The sequence below is a fragment of the Cynocephalus volans genome, chromosome 1 (assembly GCF_027409185.1).
Source record: "Cynocephalus volans isolate mCynVol1 chromosome 1, mCynVol1.pri, whole genome shotgun sequence".
Taxonomy (NCBI): domain Eukaryota; kingdom Metazoa; phylum Chordata; class Mammalia; order Dermoptera; family Cynocephalidae; genus Cynocephalus; species Cynocephalus volans.
Genome location: NC_084460.1, coordinates 84,362 through 111,237, shown reverse-complemented (window position 1 = coordinate 111,237; position 26,876 = coordinate 84,362). Strand labels below are relative to the sequence as shown.

The window sequence follows — 26,876 nt, the reverse complement described above, 5'->3', positions numbered from 1 at the left end:
CCTAGCTATGCCCCAGAAGTACTATTTTATACTTTGTAATCTGTCTTGTTAGCATAATATTATCAGATTATTAAAAGGATAAATATAAATTAACAGGGCTACATACTGCGATTGCTGACTGCATATATATAGCAGTTATAAGGTACGTGTAGATACACCTCACATTCTGAGATCTGGGCATCAACCAAATTATAAGATCCATTTAGGTATAATGGAAAAATGTCTCCTAAGGCTGTTATTTGGAGTGCAGCCTAAGGGCCGTGAGTGAACAACAGGTGATCTACTGATGGGTCATGAACTGGTTATACACGGTCAAGTGTTGTTTACCAAATTAAAAAGGTATTCCTAACATTTAATATTCCTAAACTAAAATGAACACATCCCCTGGTTTTCCTGCAGACTCACATTCAGAGTTCCATCAAGAAGTCTGGCCAACTTGCCTGGCAGCAATCCTACTGCACTAACGCATGTGCAAAGAATTAGAATCTCCCTACTGTTTTTGGAAGGACACCTTACCAGTCCTATCACTGCATAATTAGTGTTCTTTAGTTGGTCATGGCTTATAATTGCTGCAATTCTTGCTTTTAAATTATAAATTGCAGTTAGTGTATCATTGGCAATATAGTTTGTGAGTCTGCTGAATTCTGTAATGCTTAGAACAGTGTCATACAGAAAGTACTCAATTATTTGTTAAATGAATAAGCAAATGGATAATCATGTTATATGTTGGTTTATGTCCTTCTAGTCTTTTCTCCCCCCTCCCCCTTTTAAAAAAAACTTATGATCACAGCCTGTGTACTTACATGTACTAGTTCTTCACATATCAGTATATCAACCATTTGATCTTTCTGGTGCCAGGATTTACTGGTGTTCTTCGAATGCTGTTCCCATAATGGACTAGGCTCTTTATCAGATTTACAGCATCATGCAAGTACTTAATTCTATAGCTATCCTGTGGATTACTGGCTCATTCATTCACTTGACAAATGTTTATTTTATTTATTTTTTATTTCTTATTTTTTTTACTTAAAAGATGACCTGTAAGGGGATCTTAACCCTTGACTTGGTGTTGTCAGCACCACGCTCTCTGAAGTGAGCCAACCGGCCACCCCTACATAGGGATCCGAACCCGCGCGGCCTTGGTGTTATCAGCACCATACTCTCCCGAGTGAGCCATGGGCCGGCCCTGACAAATGTTTATTAAATGCCTACTATATGCCAGGTATTGTTTATGGAGCATATAATGGGGGAGGAGGTAGCATGCTGTGGTTTATTTTCTAGCTGGCTGAGATGACATGATATAGGATTACCAGCTCAAGGGAGAGGGAGACATCTATGACCCTTTCACAGTTACATGAGTGAGCAAAGAAATAGGGTGAAGTCTTATACATTTCACATGGGCAGAAATTTGGCAGGGACAGAACACCAGTTTAGCAGCAAGTATTGCTAAGAACCAGAACCAAGTACTAGAAAGTACATAGAATAAGACCCAGCCTTAAATCCTTTGCTTTTTATTTTTTTTAGGAATAGGGGTATAAATGAATAAAAACAATGTAATAGTGTAGATTGTAATTATCTATAGAACTCATAAGTTCTGGACAGCTAAGAGTTTATCTCTTTAAGCATTAAAACCCTTAACCATTTGGAATGCTCAAAATTAGAAAACACAACACACATTGCTCTGCCTCCTTAAGCTGAATATAATTTAACATTTCCTTGGTGATCTGGGCCATGCTATTCCAAGGTAAAGTCATGATGGCTTTATGACCTACTGAGGTGTGTGAAACTATTTGATCTGACCCTAAAAGGGCCCACACTATCCTGAATTCTAAGTTCCTGTATTCATTTCTTACAGTTTTTCTGCCCTTTCCTTGCTATCTTGGGACCAATACTCACTTTTGTGAGCTTTCAGTATACCTGCCAAGAATAGTTGCATTCCCTACTTCTACTTTACTGCAGGCCTTAGAAACCATAATTTTGTTTAGTCCCCCACGCCCCAAACTTTGTTTTAAAGGTGTAAAAAAAAGATGTAAGAGAAAAGGTCTTGGGTGCTTTCTTAATAGACTTAGTGCATAGGCTTGGTGACATCTGTTCTGCCCACTCAAAGGCCCTTTATGTGATCTCCTGTTTTCAGGTGTATTTTGGGGGAGTGGAGGTTGTTGAGTTTCACCCAGGTGAAGTATTACTGCACACGAGCAAACACATGATAAGAAGATGGAGGGACTGGGAGAAAAATAAAAGAATGCAGCAGGCCAGCTTACCAAAAACATTAAGACCATAACGGAGAAAGGCAAGACCTGGAAGGAAGCTGCCAAGGGGACGGAACTGTGCTGGGTGAGTTGCTGTGACAACCCAGGGCTGATTTGAGTAGTATGTAAACACCAAACCTTGCTGTTGGCTGCTGCTCAGCTCAGCAGGCTTTGGAGCCTGGCTGCTTCGTCAACCCTTCAGGTATGTGCTGTTTTTAGGGAGAATGTTGTCCTACAAACTGTTTTTGGTTCTTAATGTTTTGTGGGCGCCAGTGCTTAACACAGTGGCTTCAGTCACCTAAAGAATCTATAAAAAGCAACCAAAGCACCTCTCTACTCAACCACCCACCCATCAGAGTCTGATTTAGTAGGTCTGAGTGGGAAAGAACCTGTACTTTAAAAAAGGGCACAAGTGATTGTGATGCACAGCCAGGGTTAAGGAGCACCGCCTTACAAAATCCTAATGTAAGGCAGCACTACTTACTTGGTCCTGAGAACAAAACTCTCAGCTTGATGATTGGGGGTTGCTGTCTTTCCTTTAACAGCACCAAATGGGTTTTATAAACTGGTCCAGCAGTTTTTAAGAACTTGGTTGGCAGTACTGTAACTGTTTCTTCTTTTTGATTGTTTGTTTAAAGGAGGGCTTTCAGAAACTTGTTAGCAGATGAAGGATGAATGCCTAAAGTACACCCTAAACCTGGGGACCTCCTACTAGAATGGGAGCTCTCCAGGAGCAAAATCTAGGACGTTCAGAATGCTGTGATCTTTAAAGCAGATTGCTGGGATACATTTAGTATGGTCCTCTTCAGGAGCTGTAGTCAAGCACATGGAGTTTAACAGCTGTCACTGGATGTTTACATTGTTCCAAGTACTGTTTTTGTCAGGATCTATGACAACCTGCATTGCTAGTGGGAACTCCTTATTTCCTAAACAACAGTTGTAAAATGACTTATTGACCCTAAAGTTGTGAGTTTCATTTGAAGAAATAGAAATGGGCTGTTTTCATTAAAGTCTGGTACATTTCCTTTGTCTTTCATCCTGTGTAGCTATTTCTGGGCTCTATAGGAATATGACTTGGCCCCATTTGATCAGTCAGTGGTTTGGATGACCGTGGTTAAAAAAAAAAAATAGAGCATGTTTTGGCAAGTGAGAGGGAGAAGATGGAATTAGACAAAACTGCCATGTGTTGGCTTAGCTAGATGTTGATACCGATTCTATAGAAAGAAGATGACCTCGACAAACAGCAAACGAAGGGTTGATGCAACACCCACAGCACCAGCAACAGTTTTCTCAGGACTACTCCACACTCTTAAAAATTTCTAAGGACCTCAACCAACTTTTGTTAGTGTGGATACAATATCTACTGTATTAGAAAATAAAACTAGGGCCGGCCCATGACTCACTCAGGAGAGTGCGGTGCTCATGACTCCAAGGTCACGGGTTCAGATCCCATATAGGGATGGCCGGTTTGCTCACTGGCTGAGCGTGGTGCTGACAATACCAAGCCAGGGTTAAGTTCACCTTACTGGTCATCTTTAAAAAACAAAAAAACACTAAAAAATTAAAAATATTTAATTTTTTAAATTATTATTTATTATTGTTAAAATTCTAAAATATAACAGCATATATAATAAATAAACCAGAAAATTTTTTTTTTTTTTCAAAAGATGACCGGTAAGGGGATCTTAACCCTTGACTTGGTGTTGTCAGCCCCACGCTCACCCAGTGAGCTAACCAGCCATCCCTATATGGGATCCGAACCCGTGGCCTTGGTGTTATCAGCACCACACTCTCCCGAGTGAGCCACGGGCCGGCCCCAATAAACCAGAAAATTTAAAAAATACCAAAAAACCCCACAAAAACTAAAAAACTGCTTGTTTTGCCCAAACATGTCTTACATCTTTTCTCTCTACACCTTAGCTCATGCCAATCCCTTTGCATGGACTATCTTCTCCAACCCCGCCTCTACCAGGTGAAATCCTACCCATTCTTCAAAACATTCAAGGGTCTTCTCTTCTCTAAGGCTACCTCAGACCACATGGCCCTGTGCATTACGGACTCATGACTTCTGTGCATGGCACGTAGGACTGAAATTCTTCTTTGGCAAATCATTATATACTACTATATGCCATTCCTTACATTTTTGTTTTGTATTAAAATTTTCATTTGTTCGCAATCTCTTTTCCTAGAGGCCTCCTATGTCTTTGGATCCCCATGGCATATTATCCTATATACTTTATTTTTCAATTGATTGACCAACAATTATAGACACTTAATAGCTGTTTGATCTTGAACATTAGTTTCCTCATGTAAAATGGGGATAGTAACATTATCTGCCTCAGTGAATTGTTTTATGACTAAAGGAGATAATGCATATGAAGTAGTTAGCCTGTGACTAAGGGATTTCCCCTCTATTTGCATTTCTGTTTCCTTTTTTTTTTGGCAGCTGGCTGGTACAGGGGTCCGAATCCTTGACCTTGGTGTTATAACACCAGGCACTAACCAACCGAGCCACACCAGCCAGCCCCACCTGCATTTCAGAGAAGCGTCATAGCACATTTATTTTATAAGGGTAATGATTATGGCTTGTCAAGAGCACCATCTCTAAATTGCAATATACTATTAAATTAAGATCCCTTCTCAGCCTTTTGGCTAAGATCAAGTGTAAATTAAGGCACTGGATGGTTTGAAGAACATGGACTTTGGAGTTAAGACAGATCTTATCTGAAATCCTACTTCTGCTACTTACTAGCTGTCACCTCAGGTTGGCTGACTATTCAACAGCTTTAATCCCCAGTTTCACCAGTAAAACGAATATCTACCTTAGGGTTTGGTACATAATAGATGTTCAATAAATTTGACAGTGCCTTCATCTCTGCATGAAAAGTGAAGTGCCCAGCAATCTCATCCAGTTACATGGTTTTAAACACTATCCATATGCTGATTTTTCTTTTTCTTGTGGCAGCTGGCTGGTAAGAGGATCCAAACCCTTGACTTTGGTGTTAAAACACTGTGCTCTAACCAACTGAGTTAACCAGCCAGACCTGCCTCCCAAATTTTCATCCCTAGCCTAGACCTCTCCCCGATTCCACACTTGTAGAGCCTACTTGATACCTTGAGTAGGTGCATACCCAATGGATATCTCAAACTTAACAGGTCCTAAACTAACTGCTGACATACTTCCCTTGCTAAACCTGCGCCTCTCCTCACCTTCCCCATTTCAGCAAACAGCAGCTTCCCTCTGTGTAGCCAGCACTGAAGCTGTCATTCCTGACCTCCCTCCCCTCTACCCTGATCGAATCAATCAGCAAATCCTGTTGATTCTATGTTCAAAATAAAGCCAGAACCTGACCACTTCTCTCCACCTCTACCGCCTTCCCTGGTCCAAGTCACCACTATCTCTGGTCTGCATTATTACAGACACCTCCTGACTGATTGCCCTGTTTGTGCTCTTGTCTCCTCCTTCAGTCTATCCTTAAGGCAGCATTCAGAGGGATTCTATTATATAACACAAGTCAGATCAGTTCACTCCTCTGCTCAAAACCCTCTAAAAGCCTCCAGCCTCACTCAGAGCAAAAGCCAGAGTCCAACTAGAACCTACAGGTTTCGTTCACCTGTCCCCCTGCCCCAGCCTTCTCCCTCTCCTCTCTTACAGGCCTCTACCATCCTGCCCTGGCCACGAAACTTTCCCTTTCTGGAATGTCAGACAGGTCCAACCTTACAGCCTTCAAATTAACGGGTTCTTTGCCTGGAATGCTTTTTCCACAGATAAGTTCAAGTCTCTCTTACACTTAAGACCTTTAGTAAAATGTCACCTTGTCAGCGAGGACTACTCTGACCATCTTATCTAAATGGCACACAGCATTACCTTGGCCCCACCTATGTAACCCTCCCCCGCTACACATTTCCTGTTCTTTCCTGCTTTATTTTTCTAGTTTTCTTCTCAGCACTTATTACTCTTTCACATACTGTTAAATAAAAATTATAGGAGGCCATTGTTTTGGACTAATTTCCTGCACTAGGCCCCAAAAGACCAGACTAAAAATAAATACAGAGTCACCCCTGCCAAGTTCCATGTCACCAAATCGAAACTAAGTTGTGGTCTTTCTGAGAAATAAGGAGAGAGAGAGATAACAGCCAGTTTCCCAAACACCTAAGTTTAATTCTTTAATAGGTATAATAATGAAGTTCCCTCTGCTTTAATCCTCACACTAAAAGGACAGCCTGAAGTAACCTGATGTTAAATAATCAGTTGTTTTTCTATTGTTCTGTCTTCCTGTCCCCACCTTACAAGGAAAGTAACTTCGAAATGACCAATCTGTTTTTTGTTCTTTGTTTCTGTTTTCTTCAGCCTTTTCAGTCTATAAAACCCACCTCCTCTGCTGGGCTTATTGGAACACTTATTTATTTTATGGAGTGATGTGTTGCTCGATTCTAGAATCGCAATGAAGCCAATTAAGATCTTTAAACTTGCTGTAATTTTGCCCTTCGACAATACTGTATATTTCACTTATGTATCAGTCGTTGCAAGCACGGCTTGTTGTCTGTATTGTTCCCTAGTATATCCCAGTGCCTGGTACAGTTCTGGCACACAAAAGGTCTCAAAAATATTCGTTGTATATTCATAAGGTTATACCAAATTTTCTTGTTGTTGCATGGAGGAAAGAATGAGTGAACGAACGCTCTGTACGCTAGGTAGTCATAAAATATTTATTAAGACCCATTCTGTGGTTAGCATTGCACTAGGCATTAAAGGGGATATGTTAGAATTGTAAGAGGTGCTTTTTACTCTTAAGGAGCTTGCTTTTTAGATAGAGATAAAAGAAATATCAAATGATGATGTTCTGTGGTAAGTGCTGATTGTATGGAATAGCCAGTGTTGCAGAGGTTACAGCAGAGAGAAATCAATTGTGAGCAGAGTAGTCAGGATGAGTAGGATTTGAATAAAGAAGAGAAAAGGGCATCCTGAGGGACGATATTAATGTAGTAAAGACACAGAGGTAGGGTATAGCATGGAATATTCACTTCTGGGCTAATTACAAGAAAGGAAAAATAGTGTAACAAAAATGGACAGGAAGGTTTGGAAAACCAGGCAGAGTTTGAAATTGACATAACGGGAAAGAACCAACAGGATTGACTGGATGTGGGGGAAGAAGGAAAAGGACAAATCAAAGCCACTAACGTAACAGTCTTCAAACCCATTTGCTAGTATAGCTCCTGAGAGAATTTAAACAACTTAATCCTCTTCTCACACTCTAAAGTTGCCATCTAAAATTTGTAAGTTTAAACAACAGCGAATGATGTGTGTGTTTTTAAACGTCTGTTGAAGACATACTTTAAGAACATAGGGCAAATGTCTGCCATGCAATCCAGATGACAAACTAATCAGCCTGACAGACTTACTTCTGTCAAAAAAAGTCTAATTCATTTTTTAATTCAAATGAACATGTTAATACTTCCCCTCAGGACAGTCATCTTATTTCGGAATTCTACTTTTAAGGTAGACAGATAAGGCCAAGGGTTCCCATGTGTTTGTTGCCTCAATAAAATAAGGTGCTGCTCCTCTTTGCTTTACTTTTGTGCTATCTTGTGAAATTTCTATACCCTGGGGTACACCATCATGCTTCTTTTTTGGGGGGGGTTGGGGGGAGGAGACTGGCTGGTAGAGGGATCCAACCCCAGACCTTGGTGTTATCAGCACCATGCTCTAACCAACGAAACTCAACAGCCAGCCTCCTTTTTTTCAAGGCTGGTGAAGGGTGACTGTAAAAGGATTGGGAAAGGAGAACCCTCAGAGCATAGACATAGTCTTCAGCACATCCATTTTAGAAAAAAGTACATACGGAAGTTGAAAATCTGGAATTGATTTCCTTAGGGCTGGCCAGTTAGCTCAGTAGGTTTTCGCCCATGGTTCCTGGCTCCAAACTCCTACAGCCCTTGTTATTTCCTAAGTGACTACTCTCTGACCAGCTCCTGCCCTCTTTTTACCCGCTCCTTCCCCCCAGCAAGGCAAGTCATTGAAACTAAAATCATACTCTAACCTTTTCTAGCCTTCCTTTCTCTAACCTACCTTGAATGATTGTAAGTCATAAGACCCTCATTCCAGAGGGGTCCTGCCCCATACCTGGCAGGAAAGAATGCTGCACAGAGGCCAAGAAGAATCTGAACAGACAGGCCTTGCTGGGTTTCCTCATCCAGTCTAACAGTATTAGATCACACCCTTTTTGTCCAATCACATTTCTACACGGTCGTCCATGCACTTCAGTCATGCCTACGTAATGAAGCTTCTATAAAAAGCCGCAAGGACAGGGTTCAGACAGCTTCTGGATTCCTAAAGGGTGGTGTGCATGGGGAGGACATGGAAGCTCTTCCTCGTGCCTTGCCCTATGCATCTCTTCACCTGCATCCTTTCTAATATCCTTTATAATAAACTGGTAAACGTAAGTAAGTGTTTCCCTGAGTTCTGTGAGCTGCTCTAGCAAATTAACTGAACCCAAAAAGGGGGTTGTGGGAACCCCAACTTGAAGCTCATTGATTAGAAGTTCCAGAGGCCTGGACTTTCGACTGGTGTCTGAAGCGGGGGCAGTCTTGGGGGACTGAGCCCTCAACCTGTGTGATGTCCAGGCAGATGGTGTTGGAACTGACCTGAATTAGAGGACACCCAACTGGAGTCCGCGGCAGAACTGATTGCTTGCTGGTGGAGATAAATCCCCACATATCTGATGTCGGAGCGTGTTGTGAGAGTATCATGAAAGAAACTGTTTGTGTTTTTCCACTCAGGTTTACTTTAGGAAGAGGGAAAACCCCGGCTCTTCCCCTGAGACTGGAGAGAAAGGAAGGAGACTGGTGTAAAGTCATGGAAGGCGGATGAAGAAGTTCACGAAAAGGACCTTAATCTTCTCAGTGCAACAGGTAATATGGGCCATCTGTTGACAGTGGAGAAGCAGAATGAGACTGGGGGTTTAAAGAAAACACAGCCCATCCCCAGGGGATCAATCATCCAGAGACAATCTCTCTCTTCGGAAAGGTTATTGAGAACAGAGTGGGCCAAGCCCTCAGCTATGGAACATTCATTCTTCTTTCTTTAAAAGTTGGCATTATATGGGAAATGACAGAGAACTCTGACTTCTGATTTTAAACACCACTACCAACTATGCCTATCAGTCTAAACATGAGCTGCTTAAAACCAGGGCAACTGACAGAGGCTGCAGGACAAATATGGCACATCTATTTTACTAGAAGTCTTGCAGAAAAAATGCCCAAAGAATCTAACTGGTAAGTAACTTAACTATTAAAACAAACCAATTACACAGAGTGGAATGCAAAGTTCCCCTGCATTTTAAAGATACAATATGAGACTTCAACAATATTTCTGTCTTTAAACAGTAGCTCTATGCTAAGCACCCTCTAACCCAAGAAGAGTCTTCCACCATAGCCTTTAGGGCTGCTGGTAGGAAAATTTAGATGCTCTGCTTGAAATTCATACTTTTATCCTTTTCTCCAGATTCAGAGGAAGATGTCTCTCCCTTTTCTTTATACATTTCCTCCTTCCCTTTGGTCCCAATCCTCCGAATTCTACCAGTACCAGTTTTATTTGAGAACTTCCTTTATGATTTTTCTTGCTAGTTTCCTTATTGTTTTCTTCTCAATAGTGACAATAATTATTATTATCATCAATACCAGCAACTAACTTTATAGAGCACTTACTGTGTGTCATACATTGAATTAAACACTAACACACAATATCCCACCTACTACTCCTAACAACCATGAGGTAAATAGTAATACTGTCTTCACTTTATGAATAAGGTAACAAATCAAAGCAGTTATCTAACCTGTTTGTGCCGATTAGCTTGTAAGTGATGAAGCTGGATTCTAGCCCATGGGTCTCACCTGTAAGAGTCCATGCCTTAACCACTTAGTACATTATCTCCTCTGCCTTCAACCTGCACAGGCTCTCAGTTTCAGTCCTCTAGCTCTCTCCACCCACCCTCATCCTTTGCGTTTGCTTCTAGCTACTGTGCAATTTTATTTAGTCCCTTCTCAATCATCTCCTAGAGCTGTGGCCTAACTCACTGCATCTACTTCTTTTGTACCATTGCTTTTTGCCTTCAGCAATCTGGTAATCATACCCACAACCCAGGCCACCTCTTTGAACCTTGCCCTCACCTCTAGCTAGGAAGATACATACAGTTTAGATGGTCAGTGGGTTCCTTAAAGGGATTGAAACTCATCTAAATCTCAAAATTCATGCTTATAGTTGGAGACAAAGGGATGGGGGACAGATAATGTCAAAAAGGGCTATGTCTGTTACTACTCTTAGGGATTGTTTACTGACAAGATTATAAGCACATAATCTTGTGCTTATAACCGGCTGGCCAGTTACCTCAGTTGGTTAGAGCATGGTGCTGATAACACCAAGGTCCAGGGTTTGATCCCTGTACAAAAAAAACATACAAAAAACAAGATTATAAGCACAGGATTATAGCTATTCTTTGGAATTTCTAGTTAAAAGAGATGGTTGGAAAAACCTCATTTTCATCCTTATCTCATCTAGACTTTGTAATTTTTCTAGACTATGGAATGTTAATAGATAATAGGTAATGTTAATAGGTAATTTGTTTTGGACAATATTGGACAGGCATATTCAGAGTCTATCAAATAGTTGCCTGCTCTTGTAGTCAAATTTAAGATAGATTTTTTTTCAAGAATCACAGACTAAAGTATAAACTAGGACTGCTTTTGAATATGGATTTTGTAATTTATGTTTTGTCAAGTATACATGATAATTTTATCATTATTATTTCTACTTTGAAGATGTTGTCAGTTTTTTTTTCTACTCTTTCACCAGCATGGAAATGCCTTGTGCTGGAGAACTGTACAGAGAAAAGGAAGACAAATAGGAACAGGGAGAGTTATGCTCAGCCTGACACTGTTTAAGTGACAGGTAACTGATCAGGCATTCAATGCTGAGAACCTTATTACTGATCCACTGTCAGCCGGAAGAGCACTTGTGGATTATGGACATTTGGGTGGGGATATAGCTCACCTTTGGAATTTGCTCAGAACTGGTCCTATCTGTTCACAGATTAAGCCTTGTTGATAGTATGGTCAGGGTGCCAACACACCTTTCTCACTCCAACAGTCCTGTATACCTCAGGCTGAGTCATGAATATACAGACACTTAGAAATGACCTACTCCAAACCCTTCATTAGATAGATAACTGGCATGCCCAAGGTTAACAGAGCAGAGCTCAAATTAGAATCCACATCACCTGACTTTCATTCCACCATTATTGCCACATGCCTTGGCACTTGGCAGTGACCTGGGGGTGAATCACTAATAATCAGCGGTGTGTTCTTTTAAAGTTACAGCTGTATTATTCTCTGATTTCTAGATATCAATCTATACTCTAGCACCTGTTTATAGATACACGCACACCCATTTTTATGTTTGTTTATATTCCTATCTAAAAACATTTAAAAACTTCGTGTTTTTTTTTTTGTTTTTTTTTTTTGTCGTTTTTTCGTGACCGGCACTCAGCCAGTGAGTGCACTGGTCAGTCCCATATAGGATCCGAACCCGCGGTGGGAGCGTCGCCGCGCTGCCAGCGCAGCACTCTACCAAGTGCGCCACGGGCTCGGCCCTAAAAACTTCGTTTTAATGCTAAATTTAGGTGCTCTCCTGTACTTACTTTGTTAATCTAATTATGGGGACTCTGCCCCTCTTCCCACCATGTGTTAAGAATATAGCACTTCATTTCTGAGTTACCTCCAGCTGAATATCTCAAGCATTTTGACAACTGTGACAAAGGATTCATGGAGACTGGGACAAGTGATCAAAAATGTCCTGGGGATGAAGAATAGAGGGGACATTTTAAAGGTCAACTAGTGGACGGTTGTTCTGAGAAAGAAAAAGGGTTGTTATGATGGTTAAGAAATATTAGTTTTTTAGTCACTCAACCCAACCAAACAACCTAAATCTGAACTGCCCCAGAGCACTACCAAAAGTAATTATTTAATTTCTCCAGATAAGCCAAGTGCTCTTAGTAATAAGCAAGGCTTTTCAAATTTAGTGCTAGTGAGTGATGTTATACACACATATTGGCTGACTGGTAAAAGCTGCTGAAAAATTATGATACACACACAGGAATCGGGCACTCAGAGTTTCTCGCTAGCTTCTTAGCCCAGGAAAAAGTCATCCATTAGTGGAAAGATTTGTATTATCTTTTAATTCTATTTTTTTTAATTCTATTTTTCCATAAACTTTTTGAAGTGCCCTCGTATATTTCAAGTCTGATCAGATGGCAAAAGGGCTGTCAAAAACATTATCCTTATGTTTGAACATCTGGATTATAGTATTTTTGTATACTAGTTTGTCCAAATGGTCACATAGTTATTTTGTTATTTTACTTTTTTTCCCTAAAAATTAACCTGTAAAAATTTATAGACTAAAATAATGTTAAAGCTAAAAGAGGCTGTTGACTGTCATTTCTTTATTTTAGTGGAACAGGAATAACAGATATTCAGCTGACTTTGAGGTGTTTTAAGACACATAAATGCCTTCACTAACAAAGATAAAATGACACCCAATTGCCTGTATTCAGGGCATTTAACACATTTTAATTCTTTGTAAATTAGTAAATTTCTTTGTTAATTAGCATTACTGAGCTAACCAGCCAGCCCTCAGAGCTGCGATTTAAACCCAGACCGCCTGGCTACAGTCTGTTCTTATAAGTGCTCTGCTGTATTACCCCTCTGGTGTTCAGTATTCACATTAGTTCCCCAGACTACCCCAGATGACCACATATTCCATATGTATGAGGGATCTTCAAAAAGTTCATAGAAAGATTAGTATTGTCTTTTCATTCTATTTTTCCATGAACTTTTGGAAGCATCCTCTTATGTGTATACACACACATACCCTTGAAGATCTGAAACCTTGGCTGTTAAATCTATGACTTTATAGAGTCTTCTACCTTTCCTTCTAGCTGTCAGTCTCTCTCCTTCCTATTTCACCGGTTAAACTTCCTACAGCACTGCTTTGAACATACCACCCCCTGCTCAAAATACTCCAGTGGCTTCCTTCTATCCACAGGATGAAAATTAATTTCTTTAGCTTGGCACTCAAGGCCCTTTACAACATTCTCCATCTTATTGTTCATTCTATCCCCATGTGAAACCGAAGAGTTTCTTTTTTCTGTGATCACACACGGTCCCTCTTGTTTTTTCAAGTGTGCAATATAATGGATTTTAGTATATTCACTATCTTATACAACCTTCCCTACTATCTAATGCCAGAACATTTCCATTACCCCAACAAGAAACCCTATACCTTGTAGCAGTCACTCCCAGTTCACCCTTCCTTTTATCCCATCAACTAAAAATCTATTTGTCTGTATGGATTGCTTATTCTAGGAATTTCATATAAATGGAATCATACAATATATGCCATTTGTGTCCGGCTTCTTTCACTTAGCATAATGCTTTCAAAGTTCATCTGTGTTATAGCATATATTAGTGCTTCATTTCTTTTTATGGCTGAATAATATTTCATTGTATGGAAATAACATTTTGTTCATCCATCAGCTGGTGGACAATTGGGTTGTTTCCACTTTTTTGGCTATTATAATAATTCTATGAATATTCCTGTACAAGTTTTTGTGTGGACATGTGCTTTCAGTTCTCTTAAGTATATCCCTAGGAGTGGAACTGCTAGGTCATATGGTAACTCTGTATAACTTTTTGAGAAACTGCCAAACTGTTTTCCACAGTGGCTGTGCCACTTTACATGCCACTAGCAGTTCATGAGGGCTCCAGTTCTCCATCCCTTTTTTTTTTTTTTTTGGCAGTTGGCCAGTAAGGGGATCCAAACACTTGACCTTGGTGTTATCAATACCAGCTCTAATTAACCGAGCTAACCAGCCAGCCCTGTATATATTCTTTAGAGAACTGTCTATTCATATCATTTGCCCATTTTTAAATTAGGTTACCTTTTTATTGTTGAGTATTAAGAGTTCTTTATATATCTGGATATTAGACCTTTATCAGATACATGATTTACAATATTTTCTCTGTCCTGTACCAGTCAGCTGCCAAAACAAACAAACAAATATTTTCTACATTCTGGTATGGGGATCTGAATCCGTTATCTTGCTGTTATCAACACTGGCTCCAACCAATTGAGCTAACCAGCCAGCCCATCTTTTCACTTTCTTGATAGTGTCCTTTGAGGCACAAAAGTTTTTAATTTTGAAGAAGTCTAGTTTATCACTGACCATCCAGCTGGAAATAACCTACTTCTTTCTACATCAGCATCTCAATATTATTTGAAGATCTGGGGAGAATTTTTGAAAATAGTAAAAAATTACATATTTTAGAATATAAAAAAAAATACAAGGGGTACTTCAAAAAGTTTATAGAAAGATTCATATTATCCTTTAATTCTATTTTTCCATGAACTTTTTTTTTTTTTTTTTTGTCTTTTTCGTGACCGGCACTCAGCCAGTGAGCGCACCAGCCATTCCTATATAGGATCCGAACCTGCGGTGGGAGCGTCGCTGCGCTCCCAGCGCTGCACTCTCCCGAGTGCGCCACGGGCTCGGCCCTTTCCATGAACTTTTGAAGTACACTTTTATATGTAAAATTTTGGTATAAAACAAGAGAGCAAGACTCAAAGAAATCTTGAGTTTCTGGTGCCATGACCTGGGTCCCCATCTGTTAGGCTCTTAGTGTACTTAGTGGGAAGTACTTAGTGTACTTAGTGGGAAGTACTTAGTGGAAAGGTTGAACAGCACTGGCCTACAGCACTTCTGTGGTAACACTGAACCTAAACTGACACTGGGCTCACTTAGGAGGTTAGCTGTATATGTTTTAAAAATAAATGTGTGCTCTCTAGGAGTTCCCATGTTTTGCTTTTATTTCCTTTTCTTTCAGACAACCAATGATCAATGAAGAATTCAAAAATGGTCAGATTATCCTTTAGCTAAAGAACAACGAATTCTAGTAGTTCTTAGGGATTGATATTTTTAGTCAGGGCCCCAGCATGTCTGTTCCAGCTTTAATCCAATTATTTCCACTTTTCTCTGAGGTATATGCCTTAAAGGGCACTATTCCAGTTGGCCTCTGTTTGTTGGCTTATAAACAGTAGTTTTATATTTATGGACGGTAATCCAGATGTCCAAGTCCATCTGAGTTTAGAATTGCTATCACAGCAAAAACTGGAAACCTGAAGAGCTACATGCCATTTACCACATCTACATAGATTCCACTTCTCATTACAGCACATACAAAGATCAGAGCTTATCCTTCTGGAACCTAATATCCTCCAAAGATCTGCATATAATATATGCACATGAATCCTCTATTTTTTATAGTGAATTCTTAATTGCCTGCAAAATTACTATCTCATCATACATCATTTTATGTAGCAGATATGACCATGTACAGTCTTCTTATGAAAATGCCATAGCAACATGAATTCTTGGTACTAAAAACATCTTCAGTTGACAAAAGCTTTCCGTTTTTAATTTAAACTTAGCCTATGGTTAGAGTGAGGCATTTAAATAGTCTACTTGATTATTTCAAGTGAGCCAAGAACAAAACTTGGGTCTGATAATTTTTGGCCTAATCTTCTACACACTCTCTAACAAACTGTCCCTAGAGTTATAATGCAATGACATTTCTATCAGAAGCCTCTACTATCAACAATTGTACGTGTGGTTCTTTTACAGAATCCTTCATTCAAGGTGTCCAAAGCTTCATGTATCTCACTTATTTTCAAAGCTAGTGCTTGAACTGGGAGGAATTTAGATTAAAAAACCAGTACATTTTAAGCCAAAAGGAAATTCTTATTGAGAAATTATTTATCCTTTTTTTTCAGTGTCTTACTCTCCACATTCCCTTCTTGTTTTGAAAGGAGGGAGAAATAAAGATGTACACAACAGCTTTTGGGCTATACAAATCAGACAAGATTTGAAAGTCTCTAGATAGCTATTATTTTCACCAAGAGAACTTCCAGCGGGTCCTAAGCCTCCTGGTCTTTGACTTCAACAACTACTGGAAAAATGTTGACACACGCACCCACACATACACCCACCCGCACCCACCCCCCTACCTTTAAAACTCTGTATGCTTGAGAAATATAGTTTGCTTTCATATTAGAACAGCTTTCCCTAGCAGCTGCAACTAGGGCATCTAATTTTTCTTAAAGGTACAAGTCACAATTTATTATTTGTATTAAGAAATGTAAGGAGATCAATCAGGAATGCTATATTGCTCAACACAGAAAAGATGAAGCTATTAGTACAACAACCTTATGAAAAAAATTCCTCTGTAACTAACCTCATCAAAAATGTGAAGCATAGGGGCTGGCTGGTTAGCTCAGTTGGTTAGAATGTGATGCTGATAACATGAAGGTCCAGGGTTCGATCCCTGTACCAGACAGCCACCAAAAAAAAGTGTGAAGCAGATGGTGCATGTAATGATGATGATGGTTATGATAATAATGATGATAATGATATTAACAATATGATTCAATAATAATAATAATATTTGAAGAATAGCAAGAGATGTTAGCAAGTGGGGAAAACTAAGCCATAACGAGTCTCAGAGAGTTTTGTTTATTCCAAAGATCATAGGATAGGATTCAATGACATTTCAATAAGTTTAAGGTACTATAGGGACATCAAGAATTACAAAACATGGGCTGGCCCTTGGCTCACTCGGGAGAGTGTGGTGCTGATAACACCAAGGCCATGGGTTCGGATCCCATATAGGGATGGCCAGTTCGCTCACTTCAGAGAGTGTGGTGCTGACAACACCAAGTCAAGGGTTAATATTCCCTTATTGGTTATCTTTTAAGAAAAAAAAAAAAAAAAGAATTACAAAACAGGTACATGAAGAAATACGCTAAACCAGTCATCTTCAAACTCTAGGGTTATAACTATAACCTGCAGGGCTTGTTAAAATACAGATTACTGGGTCCCATTGTTTTTCTTTCAGTAGGTCTGGAGTAGACCCAAGAATTTGCATTTCTAACAAATTTCCAAGAGATGCAGATACTATTGTTCCCAAGACCACACTTTCAGTCTCCTTGCAAAGGGAGATGAACATTTATTGGGAGGTAAGAGAAAGAACAATTATTCAAAACTATCTTGGGTCAGGCTTGGCCAAGTGTTTATCTCATTAGTTCTAACAGCATCCCAATGAGCAGTGGTTCTCAAACTTCTCCAGAGCAGAGAAGAATGAACACATCACACAAAGAGTATGCCTAAGCAGTCCTCTAGAAATATGGAATTTCTTTGATGAGTATATTTTAAAAGAATTCATACAAATTTTGCATTGTGTTTCAAGATATCACTGCTTGTCATAAATTAAATTCTAAAAGTTGTTTATCAGATAAATTACTTAATTCTTAACCTCAATATTCTTTAGTAAAACTTGGCCTTTGGGAACATTGTGGATATGGATGGCTGAAGTTTAGTAATTAGCCTTTGGTGAAACAGCAAGTACATATGTGATCCATAATTTGAACCTAGGCCTGCAGGTCTCTAAAGACAATGCACATATTACTACCTTACTCTGCCACCCCACCCCCGCCTACCTGAAAGGTCTATTAGGTTTTTCTTAACTACTCCTTGATGCATCCTCTATTGTTCTAGCCAAAGTGGACTGGGCCGAGCCCGTGGCGCACTTGGTAGAGTGCTGTGCTGGCAGCGCAACGACGCTCCCGCCGCGGGTTCGGATCCTATATAGGACTGACCGGTGCACTCACGGGCTGAATGCCGGTCACGAAAAAACGACAAAAAAAACCAAAAACAAAACAAAACAAAAACAAAGTGGACTACTTGCTGTTTCTCAGGTTTATCTCACTTTTCCTATCTCCACATATGTGCTCATTATTCTTTGCAGCTGGAAATCTCCCCTTTCATCTCTCCCTAACTAGAATCTGACCATCCCCTTTAAGGTCCAGCTGAAATATGATTTTCTTTCTGAAGACCAAATACCATTTTTTTAAAAGGCTGCTGGACTGAATACCTCAAATGAGTTCCTATGGCTGCCCAGACATGATTTAATGTCACTGGGCATGTAATTTTTCTGCAAATTAGCTTGTGCAAATAATCTCAGGCCCTAATTTTCACATGACTCTGCAAAGAAATGATTCCGTCTGACAATAAAGTTATCCTGGAATTCAAACCATTAAGTTTTGTGCAATTTAAGATATTGGCATATAGATAAAAAGTAGTTGGTCAAGGGTTTGGATCCCGATACTGGCCGAAAAAAAAAAAAAAGTCGGAAAAATATATTTAAAAGAAATTCCCAAATGGGAAGCTTTAGATTATGATGGAATTTGTGGCTATGAATAAAGTCTAAAAATGTAGAGGTAATGTTCCTAGACTTTTAGAATTGGAAGGGGACTTGAAAGTCATTTAGGACAATTTTATTTTACAGTAATAGAATTTTTGGACCCTGCTTTGTATTATTGTCAGAAGTCTCATTTGTTTAGTTAATGCTGTTTAATTTCCATCCAGCTTAGCTTTGGCCTTTTTATACTGTGATTTCAATGCTACCTGAAGAAAGCTGTTGCACTGAATAATGAATTTTTTCTAATGGGGCAGACCAGACTTTGGTCCAAAGAGAACTAAACTGCAGGACTTCCTTTGATTTTAAAGGTTGCTAACTTTAGTCATGCTAATTATGAACCCTGAGGAATGAATTCTTACCCCCAATTGCAATTTTTGATCAGTCTAAGAGCCAGCCAGAGTCATGGTCAAGACTAGAGAACATGCGTACTAAATGGGCGACCATCTGCTCCATTTGGACAGCTCTAGCTCTGGATGTTGAGTGGTATCTCATATGCTGATTACTGATTATATCTTGGTTTAACCACAGAGAGTGATAAGAGAAAAAGACACGAGGGCATTTATCTTTTCCACCCCTACATGCTCCTCCCAATCCCAATATGGTAAAGAGCAGGGATGCTAGAGTTTGGTAGAACTGGGTGTGACCTTAGGTAAGTTACTTAACTTTTTGTAGGCCCTATTTTCCTATCTGTACAAAGCAAATTATAACAGTACTGTAATTATCTCATGAGTAATTTGAAGATTTAAGTGGGGAAATGCCTGTTGAGTATTTAGGACACTGGTATACAGCAAATCCTTAGTAAATGCCAGCTATTATTATTATCAACAAGGGGTAGTAATGTTAACAGGATCAATCAACATGACTTAGATTCTCTTCTCTGTATAAGTGTTTCCATGGCATTTAACTCCCTCCCTGATTCACTTATGATACCAATATTGACAAATATTGACTTTTTTTTGGCAGCTGGCTGGAGCAATATTGACTCTTAAAACTCTGTCTTTACCCTAACTTCTTTCCTGAGCTCAAGACTAGGCTTCACAATACCTGAGATACCTGGAAGTGCTCTTGGAACCTGAAGTAAATCCCAAGCTAGATCATTACCTGGCACTGAACAATATCTGACACTCCTGTAGACCTCTGTGTGTTTGAGAAAGATACCATTATCTTTCTAGCTACCCAGGCAGAAGGATGGAGTCATTTTTTTTTACTTTATCCTCCAGTTAACCAGTTGCCAAGTCATCCATTCACACATTCACTTATTCAACAAACATATGTTGGCCCTTTTCTATAAGCTAGGTAGTGTGTTAAAATCTGGGTACACTGTGTTGAACCAAACGTAAGTGGTTTCTACCCTCATCTACAAATATATGATTACAAATTATAATACCTGCTTGGAGAGAAATTTCACTCAGTATGAGAATGTCTAACAGGGGATATAATTTAAAATGAGAGTCAGGAAAGAACTCTCAGAGAAAGTGACAATTTGAACTAAGACCTGAAAGATGGAAAGGAGTCTGTGTGGAGAAAGAAGGGGCGATGAGTCCTCTAGGCAGAGGGGGCAGCAGGTGCAAAGGCTCTGAGGTGGGAAGGGCTTCATGCCTTTTCTGAGGAACTGAAACGCAGCCATTTGGCCAGAAGGTTGTGAACTGGTTTGAGAAGGGGCTGGAGCAGCAGGCAGGGGCTTACCAGCCATGTATGGAAGCCCCTGAAGGCTTCTGAGCAGGAGAGGCACAGGATCGGATTGTTCTGTCTGCTTTTGGAGAGTGGACTGGAGGGGGCAAGAACAGAATTAGAGACCAGTCAGGAGGCTACTTGGGTGGTTCTGATGACAGATGGTTGGTGGCTGCAGTGATGGGGAAAAGGACATGGACTTGAGACACAATTTGGAGGTTGTACTGATAGCACTGTGACTGGGATGTGGGGAGTGAGTGTAAGGGAGGTGACAAGGCTGATTCTTAGGTTTCTGTCATGAGCAGCTGTGCAGATGAAAGTGCTTACAGAATCTACCTTTCAAAACATTCTGAATCCTAAAATATCTTGTATGCAGTCCCTACTTTCCCTTCTCAGTGCAACCACCTTGCCTTCAAGTCATTATAACTTATCTAAGCCATGATTCCTTCTCATTACTTTCCCTACCTCTTGTCTATGCCAACTTCAAATCACGCTACCCTGTATTAATCTTCCAAAATATAGCTCCAGTTATATTATTCCCTCATTCAAAAATCTCCAATAGTTCCTTATCACCTACTTAAATACAAACTTCTTACCTTGGCTTTCAAGGTTCCACAACCTATAGTCCCAGCCTTATTTTCCACTACTTCTCTACTTAAGTCCTGTTGCAGTCGAACTGTACCACTTACTGTTCCTTGCCCGTGTCACCACACATGCCTAACTTAGTGCCTTTGCTCATGCTATTCCTTAAGTCTCACCACCTCGGTCTACTGAAAACTTCCTCAACTTTCAGCGTTCATCAACTATGGAATGTCCCATCTTTAAATCTCATAAAGCTTTGTACCTCTCTTACAGCACTTAGGTTTCTGCCCATTAGTGGGTTAGTAGTGTACTTATCTCATGCCCATTTCCCCCTCACTGCCCATAATACTCTTGACTGCATGGGTCTATTACTCACACTGCTCCCATTGCCCTTGCAGGGTCCAGAATACTGCTTCTCCCACAGTAGGTATGTTTTATTGAATTTATTTGGAACAAATCATGTTATTAATTATGTTAAGAAGGGATGAGACCCAAGTTGAAGGGGAGATGGTTTTCTGCTAGCATTTTTTTTGTGTGTGGCAGCTGGCTGGTACGGGGAACTGAACACTTGACCTTGGTGTTACAAGGCTGCCCTCTAACCAACTGAGCTAACTGGCCAGCCCCTTAGTAGCATTTGCCAGCACCAGAACTCATAGCAAATTCAACTTTAGCACCCTTCCACAAAACTCCTTACAATCATACATAACACAAACATATACACACACCTTTAATAAGAGTTTTCTGACTGTTCAAAATACTCCAATACAGCAGTCCATATAAGCTTACTCTTTCCTTGAAGTATTGAATAGTAAAAATTACAGCCTCTAACCCAGGATTTTTCAAACTGCTTGTTGTAACTCATTAATGAGTCATGAAATCAATTTAGTGGGTCATAAACAATACTAAAAAATAAAATAATAAGGGCAAGTATGCTTCACAAAACTTGTTTCAAATACATACATAAACATATACATGTGTGTGTGTTCTGGGTCACATTATAAAACATATTTCTTACTATGGGTCCCAGTCGAAAAGGTTTGAAAGCTACTACTTTAATACTCTGTGCCACCCCAAGATCAGCACACAGAACTCAAATGAAGAAAGTAAGATGTTAAGAAAATAGTAGTGATACTGTCTGATTAATAGTTATCTACACTTTAATTCCCCTGGGGTATTTGCATTTAGAGAGAGGTACTTTTAACCCAAATTAATCTCTAATCAGTAGAAAATAAATCAGAAATCATCTTGGACTAAAGGCCTTCTTGGTACCTCTAGCAAAGATTTCCTCCAGTAGCCCAGTTCCCTGAGAGAGCTGGGTTCAAGAACCAGGAAATCCATTGCTGAAAGGTTACTGGTTTCTCGGTTACAATACACAGAAGTACTAATATTTTTGTAAGGAAAACATATTTACAACCAAAATGCACTCCTTATTCCAAGTACTTGTCAAGCCTATCAATTTATATTTGCATGTATGTCTTTAAACTATGCCTAGAAATACAATCCTACATATCCACATGAAAGAGCTATATCTGATACAAGGCAACATGAAGCCCCAAGTTGATCTAAAAATGAGAAATACTATGAGTTACTGAAGGCAATAGTATATGTGAGCTAGGAAGGGGGAGATGGGAAATGGTAGGAAGAGCAAGAGGGCTTGGAAGCATGGTAGATGTATTGCGCCAAGTGTTTACTACTTTGATGACTGGTGGTAATGAGAGAAAATGAGAAAAGAGGAGTAGGATATGGAGAAAATTTCCTAGCTGTATGCCCCATGAGAGTACACATTAGTAGCCCACCAGGAGTGTACAGGTGGTATTTGATATGTCAGCACACAAAAGACAAATTTGAAGTCCTAATTCCAGCCCTAGCTCCATTTAACAGGTTGCCCTTATAATTTATTACTACTTGTGTGACATTCTCAATTTATAGTTCAGAAATGAACAATTGGCTTCCTAACTAATGAATGTTAGTTAATTGTCAATTACAATCCCAGCAAATAACTGGGTCAGGAACAAGGTTGCAAGAGTAGGAAGTTCAAAGCAGGTGTGGTGCAAAGAACCCTAGATTGGGATGCTGATAAATTTGGGTTATGATTGGGTGACGCTTAGCAAGTTGAACAACCTAAGGTACTGGAAGAAAGGAAGAGCATCTGGGTTTGATATGTAATAGGCAAATAACAATGATATTAACCCAGGTTGTTTAAATATGGATTAATGCCTCGCCCGTTATCTAGACTGAGTTAACACCCTTTGGTGATATTATATATCAGTGTCTCTACTGACTACTGGATAAATTCCAAATTTCTCTCTGGCATTTAAAGCTTTCCACATATGCCCAGCAATTTCAGAACGCTAACCCTCTGCTCTTGCCCCTGTCCTGTTTCCTTATCATCACTTTAGTTTTAGCTTAATTCTTCCCCACTCCCACCCTCCTAGCTAAAGTTCTATAACCTTCATAAAACCTTCCAACTACACTCTCTCTTTTTTTTTAAACCTTCCAACTATTCAACCTTGACTTTTAAATTCCTACAGGACTTTACAGCAATCCTATGTGGTAGACATTGTGGTCTTCATTTCATATATGAGAAAATTAGGCCCAGAGAGCTTCAGCGGCTTGCCTAGGATCCCACAGTTTGCAAGCAGCAGCAAGGCTGGGTCTGACTGGTTTGCTTTCAAAGCCCACACTTTTTCACTGTACCATACTGCCTTCATGTATTAAAAAACCATGGAGTAAGGATGCGGTAAGGAAGCCCATAAACCAGTTATAATACAGCTTGTTGTGACATAAATTTAGATACACCACATCCTTTGAACCATACGGGCAATAAAAGCTTGGAATAGCATGTATAGTTTTAAAGGGGGTTGTTAGTCAGGTTTCCCAAGTCCAGTGTTAAAATGATATTCCAGAGTAAGTGACCGGTGGATGGCTAAGGACAAAAAAAAGGCAATATGATATTAGAAGAAAATATTAGAAATGAAACAGAAAAGAGAAGAATGTAATATAAGCCGGCAATGCACAAAATAGAGACTCAGAATATGGAAGTATAGAATACGGGGCAGAGCAGGCCCACAGGGCTAACATGCCTAGGTTAGGAGGCCTATGCCGACCCGTAAGATAAGCGCGTGTGGGTTGTTATCAATAAGACACAGGGACAGAGTGGAACTCACGAGAGCGACAAATACAGACAGGTCGTCGGGGCAAGGGTAGAACACAGCATGAGGAGAGAACGGGTGGGGACGCCGAAGAAGAGGCCAGAGGGCACAGCATGGGTCGGAGAGAAAGGTGAAGAGGTTGAGAGGGCACAGCGCCCCCCGACTCGAGACAGGACTTGTCTCCCCTCAGTGGCTGGCTGGTGTGCCTTCGGCTTCACACCCGCACCCCACAAAGCCCGCTGGGTGGCTCCGGGAAGACAGGGAGGTCCTGTCCCCATTCCTCCTCTATTCCCCGGGGACTCCGCGAGGGGGTCGAGGGAGGCAGGGGGGTCCTTACCCAGGAAGATGGAGATGATGAGCCGCAGCGCCTGTTCTGACGCGCCCAGAGACGTCGCCAACTTGTTAAGGCTCAGCTCCTCGACACCGGACCGCAGCACCCTCACCAGCCCCGCCACCGTCCCCACGTCCCCCTCCGCTGAGGACGCCATCTTAACTCCGTGCGCCCCCCGGGGACCCCCAGCTTCGCGCGCCCCGAATGTGGGTAAAGCGCCCAGGCTTCACCCCCAATTCCGGCCCGGGGTCCGCCCACGGCGCGCGCATTGGCTGCGGGCCCGCCCCGGGCTCCAGGCTCACCCCATTATTGGTCGACCCGAGCACGGGGCGGGGCCTAGAGCGGCAAGGTAGGAAGAGGGCGGGTCTGAACGTGTGGAAGGCAGAGGTGACTTCTGCCCAGAAAGCGAGCCGGCCCGCGGGCGGCGGGCGGGGCCTGAGCCGGGACCGGAGCTGCCACTGGCAGAGACTGAGCCCGCGGCGTGGCGACGGCACCGCTCGGTTCTGACTGCTCGGGGGCGGAGTCCGCCCGGCTCGGTCGCTGCCTTCCCATTGGCGGAGAGCGGAGCAGGCGACAGTCGCGGCGGGGGGGCCGTCACCCGACCGCGAGGTTACTCTCGGTCGCCGGCGCGCTGGGGTTACTGGGGCATGTAACGGAGAGGCGGGAATTCCTGCTGCAGCTTCGCGAGCGCCTCCTAACGGCACCTCGCGGCCGTTCTTAGATTCTGAAGATGTCAGAAGCGCCGCCCAGTGTCCCAGGAACACTATCCGCTGCTTTCATTTCGTGGATCCCGTTTCCACGAAGTTTATGATCTTCCCTTGGGAGGTGATGACAAGAGATATGCCTCTTTAACACGTATTATTTTAATTAGGAATTCAACTAGTTTGTCACTATTTAAGTAGTGCATGTTCATGATAAAAGTTCAAACAGTACAGAAACAGAAAAGAAGAGTCTTTTTTTCCAGCCCTGCAACATAATCAGGAACTCAAAGCCATGGAGCGGGTAAGACGTGCAGTTAATAGCATCAGTGAATGTGTATTCGCAAATGGGTAGGACCAAATTCTACGAGCGTGTGTAACAAAGGAACGCTAAGAGTTTCTTATAATAACTGGAATTTGCGGAGCATTCTTGGACGATTACAGCTACTTCTACTCGTGTAACACTTTGAACTTTGTAGAGCACTTTTATCCATATTCTTTCACTTAATTTGGCTGTGCAACAGGATATTTAGTATGATGTCCTCTTACAGAGACAGAGGCTTGAAGAAATTAAGGAACTTGCTAAATTCCTTTCTCAGTAAATGGCAGAGAGAAATTAAACCTCGGTCTGTCAAATTCCGCTCTCCCCCCGCCTTTTTGGGCAACAGTTAAAAAAATATGAAATATTTCATTCATGCAGGAAAGTAGAGAATAATATTGCTTCTCCAAGTTAAGAAACAAACATCAGGGATACAGTTGAAGAGCCTGGTCTATCCCTTCCTGATTGCCTCTCCCTCCTTCCCTTCTCAGAGGTCACCACTTTGCTGACTTTGGTGTTTATCAATCCCACGCCTATTTTTACTTTACATAATACTGTGCATATACAGAAACAATATAGAGTATAGTTTTGCATGACTTTAAACTTTGTATTAAGACCAGCCAACCACACACACGAAAAAATAGGTAAATTTCATATTAATGGTATTACAATGAATGTATCATTTGAAACTTGTTTTTATGATAAACATCTTTACTGAGATGTATTCATGGTGCTATGTGTACCCTTAATCCATTCATTCTATGATGCAGCATTCAGTTATATGATTATATCACAATTAAATTTTCATGGTCCTATTGAGAAATACTTGGATCATCTTCTATTTATTGATGTATATTTATTTATCTCCTTTTACAAACATTGCTTCAGAGGACATTCTCCTTTAAGCAACAGTGAGCGTTTCTAGGGCTGTGACTTACAAACTTTTTAAAATTTGAATTAACTGGGATCTATTGTAAGAAACATTTTGCTACCCAGTACACACACATATTCATACACTACACAACAAATACATATTCTACTCACACACATATATACTCTACACACTACTATACTATGTGTGTGTTCTCTGATAATTTCAATGTCTTTTTTTGGTGGCTGTCCTGTATGGGGATCCAAACCCTTGACCTTGGTGTTTTTATCACCTTGCTCTACCCAAGTGACATAATCGCCTCTCTGATAATTTCTATTCTGTTCTAATTCATTTTATTTATTTATTTATTTATTTATTTATTTATTTATTTATTTATTTATTTATTTATTTGTCTTTTTCGTGACCGGTACTCAGCCAGTGAGTGCACCGGCCATTCCTATATAGGATCCGAACCCATGGCGGGAGCGTCGCTGCGCTCCCAGCGCCCCACTCTCCCGAGTGTGCCACGGGCTCGGCCCCTAATTCATTTTAAAAATTCTGACCAGGACCCACTGCAGTTGATTGAACGGTCCTCTAGAGTTATTGAAGTTTAATCCCCACTGTAACTGTTTAGGATG

The 26,876-nt window shown here is 40.7% G+C and overlaps 1 protein-coding gene across 2 annotated transcripts in view; it reads right to left on the bottom strand.

The window, feature by feature from the left end:
* The window catches only part of LPCAT3 (lysophosphatidylcholine acyltransferase 3), a 31,201-nt gene extending 6,364 nt beyond the window's left edge, over nt 1-24,837 (bottom strand). The window contains exons 1-2 of one of the 2 annotated variants that reach the window (XM_063100252.1): nt 24,357-24,438; nt 20,301-20,382 (exon numbers count right to left, since the gene is read on the bottom strand). In XM_063100252.1, coding sequence (XP_062956322.1) covers nt 20,301-20,307 — 7 coding nt within the window. In that variant the 5' untranslated portion in view covers nt 20,308-20,382; nt 24,357-24,438. Of the gene's footprint in view, nt 1-20,300; nt 20,383-24,356 lie in introns of both variants that reach the window. The other variant, XM_063100243.1, reaches the window with a different exon arrangement.
* Nucleotides 24,838-26,876: the final 2,039 nt, after the last annotated feature.